Source organism: Pimephales promelas, chromosome 18, assembly GCF_988280905.1.
Source record: "Pimephales promelas chromosome 18, fPimPro1.hap1.1, whole genome shotgun sequence".
Taxonomy (NCBI): Eukaryota; Metazoa; Chordata; class Actinopteri; order Cypriniformes; family Leuciscidae; genus Pimephales; species Pimephales promelas.
In genome coordinates, this window is record NC_142786.1 from 29,780,864 (window position 1) to 29,788,260 (window position 7,397).

At 34.6% G+C, this 7,397-nt stretch overlaps 1 protein-coding gene across 2 annotated transcripts; it reads left to right on the plus strand.

Annotated features, from left to right (window-relative positions):
* Positions 1–70: 70 nt before the first annotated feature.
* Positions 71–7,016, plus strand: srd5a1 (steroid-5-alpha-reductase, alpha polypeptide 1 (3-oxo-5 alpha-steroid delta 4-dehydrogenase alpha 1)). Of its 2 annotated transcripts, XM_039680493.2 has the most exons (6): positions 71–488; positions 627–793; positions 1,391–1,492; positions 2,734–2,884; positions 3,659–3,732; positions 4,115–7,016. In XM_039680493.2, exons 1-5 carry the CDS (start codon positions 178–180, stop codon positions 3,723–3,725), a joined length of 798 nt encoding a protein of 265 aa, XP_039536427.1. In that variant the 5' UTR covers positions 71–177; the 3' UTR covers positions 3,726–3,732; positions 4,115–7,016. The 2 variants fall into 2 exon arrangements, with proteins under 2 accessions (XP_039536427.1, XP_039536426.1); XM_039680492.2 differs by having other exon boundaries at positions 3,659–7,016.
* The last annotated feature ends 381 nt before the right edge of the window (positions 7,017–7,397 follow it).

Below are 7,397 nucleotides of genomic sequence, written 5' to 3' on the forward strand. Positions count from 1 at the left end.
TTTACTTGCATAATGAAGGCGTGTTTTATCCATGATTTTGACAGATACCCCGCCCATATACAAGTAACGTAACACGTTAGATGGGCGGGTCTCCCAGATTCCCATGGAGTCCGTTTGTGCACGAGAATGAAGTTACACACTTTCTTCTGCTCATAAGTATAATTTCCATAAGCAACTATGGACGCTATTCTAAAAATATTATTTTCTTCGGAGGAGGAAGAACGGTACGTTCTGGATTGTTTATCGTACTTGATGATGGTGATGGCGTTCATAACTTTTGTGACTTTACTCTTTGAGCACGTGCCATACGGCAGATATGCATCCAGCAGGTATGGATTCCCTGTAAATGTCAAGTTCGCCTGGTTCGTTCAAGAATTGCCGGCTTTTCTGGTGCCTTTGTGTTTGGTACTATGGAGTCCATGTGCAAAGCTAATGCACCTGCCCAACCAATTGCTTCTTCTCATGTTCTGTTGCCATTACGCGCAAAGGTAGGGTTTTGTTTTTATTGTACAACATATAAAGTGGGGGTGGGGAAAGGTCCATACATGTGTCAGTAAATTATCTTATATTGTTTTGCAAGTTGCAACTGGCAACTTTTTATTAGCCTAAACATGTATTTCTCCTAGGTCCCTCATCTACCCATTTTTAATTCGAGGAGGAAAATCAACACCATTCATCTCGTTTGCTCTGGCCTTTGTCTTCTGCATCTATAATGGGTACCTGCAGGCAAGATACCTGAGTCACTATGCAGATTACCCACCTGATTGGGTTACACATCCCTATTTTATCACAGGTAGGTGCTAGTGAGTAGTTGTTCACAGTGTATAAGTGTCATTGTCAATCATCCTACTATCTTATTCTCTTTCATATATGATAGAATCTATTGTTGATTTCTTTCAACCATTCAGACATTGTAATGGTCCTTTCTTCCTATTGTGAATTATAGACCATTTTGCAAGATGTAAACAAAACTGGTCCAGAAGCACTTCCTGTTTCAGTTTTTTAACACTACATAAAAGCTGGGATAAAATACAACCAACAGAACATGTAAAACTGAATCAAAAAGTTAAACAAACATCTTTAAGATTTTTTCTTTACAAGTGAAATAAAGAAAACAGTTACAAACTGAAACAGGAAGTGCTTCTGGACCCGTGCAAAATGGTCTATAATTCACAATAAAAAAATAAAAAAAAATTTCATGTGAATATATTGTAAATTTTAATTTATTCCTGCGATGGCAAAGCTAATTTTCAGCATCATTACTCTGGTCTTCAGTGTCACATGATCCTACTGATTTTCTGCGCAAGATCAATCAGATTTCTATCAATGTTGAAAACAGTTGTGCCGAGTGTTTCATATTCTGAATCTATTATGCGTTGTTGTGTTTCAGGTTCTTGTATGTGGTTCCTGGGATGGATCATTAACATTCACTCTGACCATATCCTCAGGAACCTTCGCAAGCCTGGAGAGACGGGCTATAAGATACCTAGAGGTAAGAATGTTTAGACTGACAGCACCATTTATGATTTTGAAATATTTTAGAGAGAGAAATGTCTCCTAAATAGTTCAATTGAAATGAACTAAAATGTTTTTTGCTTAGCATCTTTACCATGTTCCACATAATTATAAAGCAATCACAACATTTTGAACATGGCATCCATCTTTAGATTTTAGGAAAAGTCTGTTTTGACTCAATCACACTATTTAAATACAATTCATAAAATGTTCATAAAGGCACAGTGCCAATATGTATACCACCTGAACCATATCACATGCATTCAGCTCAAATGGGCGGTCAACGCTAGGGCGTCCTCTTCAGTGCTGGTTTGAGTGTTGACGTAATGCTAAAACATCTTTTGAATTTGGCTTTGACTCGGAATGAAAACAAAAATAGATGTCCTTGCTGGTCATGACTCATTTCCTCAGCAACTTGTCAGGACCAACCAGCTCTAGAGATCATAATCATTTGTGACATGCACTTCTATTTCTTTTCCTAAACACTCAGTCCATGCAAAATATAAATCATGTAAATCATCTCTTATTTCACTAACCTTTTCTTTTTTATTAAAAGTATTTTAAAGGGATAATCCACCGTTTTTTCATATTAAACTATGTTATTCCCTTAACTAAGACGAGTTGATGCACACCACCACTCAATCGCTCTGCTGCGCGAGACACTTTGATGGCACTTAACTAGCCCAGTTCATTCAATACAGGCCAAGCAGAGAAGCGACCAAACACCTCCACGTTATCCTTATTTAAATACAGTTTCACAAGTAGTGTAACTCGACAAAGGGAATAACATAGTTTAATATAAAAAAATGGTGGAGTATCCCTTTAAAGCAGTCTGACATCACAACTTCAGATGATATTATCAAAAAATATCATGCTTTTTTCAGCAAGTCACTCAGCCTTCATAAAAAAGTGAATTGACTGATAGAAGATGTTTTTTAGCCAAAACAAAGGGATTTTAAATTAGTGTGGTGTGTCAAAGTTGTTTCAGATCCAAAAGCTTGTTCTTGATTTATTTGATGCAGAAGTGATGACTGACATGATGAATCCGACATGCTTTATTTCTGACAAATTAAATCAGACAGCATGTTGGTCAGATGGTTTCACACTTTTTAGACACATGTGATTGTGATGTTTCACTGCTTTAAAACTGACTTGACATTTGTTTCTTATTGCTTTGCAAATTTGTTCCTTATTGCTTTATTGCTTTTCTGTTCATAGGGGGCATGTTTGAGTATGTATCTGGAGCGAACTTCTTTGGTGAGATTGTGGAATGGGCTGGATTTGCTCTGGCCGGTCACTCGGTCCATAGTGCAGCTTTCGTTATCTTCACTCTTAGTGTGCTGTCCAGCAGAGGAATGGCCCACCACAAGTAAGGCATTACAGTCTGAATCAATGGATTCTTTCTAAATGTGACTGAAATTATTTTTAAAAAACAACAACAAAAAATGCTTACAATTCTAATTTATTAATTCTCATATGTCTGATTTAATTCATAAGAAATATAAATATATATTTTAATAATATAATTGTTTTAAAAAAGATGAAGCCTGTTTAAGATCAGATCAGATACATTTTTTCAGATAAAGATTTTCTCCACAGTTAAGCACATTTCCCCCCCCCCCCCATAAATTGTAGATGTTTTTTGTGAGTAATTTTAATTTTCCCAATGATTATTAGATTCTCATTACTGTAATATGATATAATAAATAACTGATTTCAATTAACATAAAGGAATTTCAACAGCTACTACAATGACATACTGTTTAGTTCACCCAAAAATAAAAATTATATCATTAATGACTCATGTCGTCCCAAGCCTGTAAGACCTCTGTTCAGCTTTGAAACACAGTTTTAAATATTTTAGATTTAATCCGAGAGTTTAACGTATAACGTATTTGATAAAAGGTTATAAGGGTACATGAATTTTAAAACAATAATGAAATGCACAGATAAATCATTTATAATAAACACTACAATATTACATATAAAAATACGAATGATAAAATCTGATTTCATAATGACTTAAAATAATATTTTATTATTTTTTTAGGGTGAATTATGACCTAGGCATGTTCTATAATAATAAATATTTTGATATCAGTATGACAGATTGTTGTTTGAAATGTGCCATTTCATTTTACAGGTGGTATCTGACAAAATTTGAAGACTATCCAAAATCAAGGAAAGCTTTAATACCATTTGTCCTCTGATCCCGTGGTAAGCCCAGTGGCCACACTCCCACAGTGTTTCAAAGGAAGTGGTGTTGTAACACACAGAGACTTTGAGCATTACACAAACTCAATTTTACAAGACACATTTTTCTTTTAGTTTTATAGCATTTTACAATTATGAAGTGCAAAAACAGCATTACTGTGAGAGATCTCACAATGTCACACGGTGGAGAGCTCAGATGAGATGCATATGGCAGACAGCTGCTACCATAATGCAGAACTTGCCTATTAACTCTTATTACATATTCTTTAATCTTTAACGACACAAATGGATCTCTAACTGCTGCAATAGTATAAAACTCTCTTGATATTTTAATGACAATTACAAAAGAATAAATAAGCATATTTTGTTACCTTTTGTGTTTCAGACAGTGCCACCTTAAAGGGTTAGTTCACCCAAAAATGAAAATTATTTCATTAATGACTCACCCTTATGTCCTCCCAAACCCATAAGACCTCCGTTCATCTTCGGAACACAGTTTAAGATATTTTAGATTTAGTCCGAGAGCTTTCTGTCCCTCCATTGAAAATGTTTTTACGATATACCTTTGTCCAGAAAGGAAATAAAGATATCATCAAAGTAGTCCATGTGACATCAGTGGGTTAGTTAGAATGTTTTGAATAGGGCTGTCAAACGATTAATCGCGATTAATCACATCCAAAATAAAAGTTTGTGTTTACATAATATATGTGGGTGCAGTGTGTATAATTATTTTGTATGTATTTATATATATATATATATACACACACATGCATGTGTATTTAAGAAAAAAATATTAGTTATATATATAAAATATTTATATTTACATATCATATAAAATATATATAAATCTATATACAGTATATACATGAAAATATTTCTTAAATATATACAAGCATGTGTGTGTATTTTTATTTATATATATATATATATATTTAAAATAATTATACACAGTGCACCCACATATATTATGTACAAACTTTAGTTTTGGATGCGATTAATCGCTTGACAGCCCTAGTTTTGAAGCATGGAAAATACATTTTGGTCCAAAAATAACAAAAACTATGTGTTTATTCAGCATTGTATTGTCTTCTGGTTCTGTTGTGGGCCGTGAGATTCACGTTTACATGCCTTGGGTATTCAAAAAAAATATTATAAAATAGATTTGTTCTTGTTATATTGTTTATAATGATTAGATTTAGGAATACTTGAAAGGTTGATGTCTAATTTTAAAAAATGAATGAGGGGAAGCTAGTGAATGATGTCCTGGGTCGATAAAGTCACTCAGTCGTTTTTTTGGAACCCTGTATCGGCAAAACTTTTTGACTTTTTGAACTGTGCTGCAGGTCATGCTGGATTCAAGGTTATTTGAGGAAGGCCTCAGAAAAGGTGACGGTACATGATTTATCTGTTGCAAGAGTACTGAGTACTGCAGGTGTGACTATATATCATTTTACACAGACCTAGGCTGCATCCGAAATTGTTTGCTTTCTGAGTAGGTACTTCTTTTTTGAATGAGTGATTATTTTATGAATGTAAAAAAGTAAATTCTATATAGGATGAAAAATAATCCATACATTATCATGTTGTCTTTGTCATTTATTCACTGCTATTGACAACTCCTCTTCTGTGGCCTCATGGGATAGTAAAGTGTCCGTTGGATGCACACTTCAGAATCTCGCCAGTAGTAGGTCATATGGGTGCTGTTTGCCTACTTTTTTATGAATACTGTGAATCTAGAAACACTACTCATTTAATATTCTGATTTTCACTTACTATATAGTAGGGAAGTATGTGATTACAGGTTCAGCCCAAATCCAAAATGTTCAGCCCTTCATGTTGAATTTGAGTCAGAATGTTCCTGGTTACTGTAAAAAGAGTGTTAAAATGTTTAGTGTTTTGAAAGGAGATTTCAAAAGTGTAATGGTTTTATTTTTTCTCATTGGAAGATTTAAGAAGGTGCATTTAATGAATTCCATCAGAGGCAGATTGTGTAAATTGTCATAGCAAGGAATGGATTTGACTGTCTTAAATCTTAACACAATTAAATGCATCTTCTGTCAAACCGTTTTTTCCTCATTACATGAAGCTGTCGAAATGTATTAAGCTCAATAACCAAAAGTATCCCAAGACCGAATGCTGCTCTCAAAGAAAAAGAACTGCATACATTGCCATAAAAGGAAAGCTGTGGTTATTTGTTATTCGAAATGCCTGAATATATGGTCGTTTTTTTATGTCATTGTAAGATAATTACTGTATGTTTATATGCAAGTCATGCTAAATTTACCATAATACTACTATCTTTACTACATCGAATGTACAACAATATTGTCACAGTCTCATGGATTCTTCATTCCCAGCTACAACTGCTTTTGTATAAGTTATGCTTGTAACATCATCATTTACCATCGCTGACATGTTTTGACATGCTGCAGGTGGGCTCTCATAATACCTTCAGGCACAACGTATGAAATATGGCAAGTTGTGTGTTGTATGTCAGCAGGGAAAGTGTTCATTTACTATGGAATGTGGAAGGTCATGTAAATTGCTTCTAAATATCCCGTTGTCTGTTCTGTAATACTGTGTGAAATAAGTATTTTATACAATTGTATAATATACCTTATTATCCATCTTTTTAATAGTTCAGCTCCTCTTTTTTTTCCTTTTATTTCAGCATGTGCCTCAGACATACTTGAGGCAAAAAAATATCCTAGTTTAGTCCTCTCAGATGTTCATGGTCAATCTGTTGGTTGAGTCAGGTGGGGCAGTGAGCAATCTGTCAGACTTTTTTTTTTTTTTTTTTTTGGATAAATAACCCCAGCCCCAGGCAAAGCAATGATGAAATCCCCCTGCAGACCACATTGCACGCATACATGACCTTTTGAAACACAGAGCAACCCCCTCACTTGGGTTTTAGCTTTTGAGTAATGCTTGTTATAACACTGAAGAGCAGCAGTATGCACAATCTGCTGTATGGATTAACGATCTCTGCGTTTCTGCATGTGCCGTGACAACAATGAGCACACAAGATGTCTGTTCTGACCGTGAGGGGCTTCCCACACCGTACACACATGCTGCACGTGAGCTGAAAGCAAAGCACTCCTTGCGTAATCACCGTGGGAGGAGCTTATCTGCTCTCTTCAGCATGTCAGATTACGATTTATTATTACCAACAGAGAACCCCTGTTCTTTCCTAAAAAGCAAGATGGCAATTTAACATTTAGGCTTGGCTTTTATTTCCAGTCTTGCTGCTTAATGTCATTTGGAATAAAAGGAAAATCGATTTCAAATTAGAGTGTGAAATTGTTTTACTTCCTTGAAATGATTGCATTATTTTTCAGTTTTATCAGACTGGCATTGCTTGCTTTTGCATATTTCTGCGTACATCTTTTAAAAAATTAATTTACGGGACAGTTCACCCAAAAATAAATTCTGGTAACCCGACAGTTGACGGTAGCCATTGACTTTCATTGTATTTTTTTTTTCCTTCTTACTATCGTCAATGTTTGATTATCAACATTATTCAAAATATCTTATTTTTAGTTCAACAGAAGAAAGAAACTCATAAAGGTTTAGAACAACATAAGGGTGAGTACATGATGACAGAATTTTCATTTTTTTTTTGGGTGAACTATCCCTTTAAGGATTTGCTTACCATTGTATTTACCATT

What these genes read in the sequence shown, in the direction of transcription:
- srd5a1 (XM_039680492.2), top strand. Translation starts at nt 178, where the DNA reads ATGGACGCTATTCTAAAAATATTATTTTCTTCGGAGGAGGAAGAACGG. An exon ending in ACATCCCTATTTTATCACAG is followed by an intron (nt 794 to 1,390) that starts GTAGGTGCTAGT and finishes GTTGTGTTTCAG; the next exon opens with GTTCTTGTATGTGGTTCCTG. An exon ending in AGAGGAATGGCCCACCACAA is followed by an intron (nt 2,885 to 3,658) that starts GTAAGGCATTAC and finishes TTCATTTTACAG; the next exon opens with GTGGTATCTGACAAAATTTG.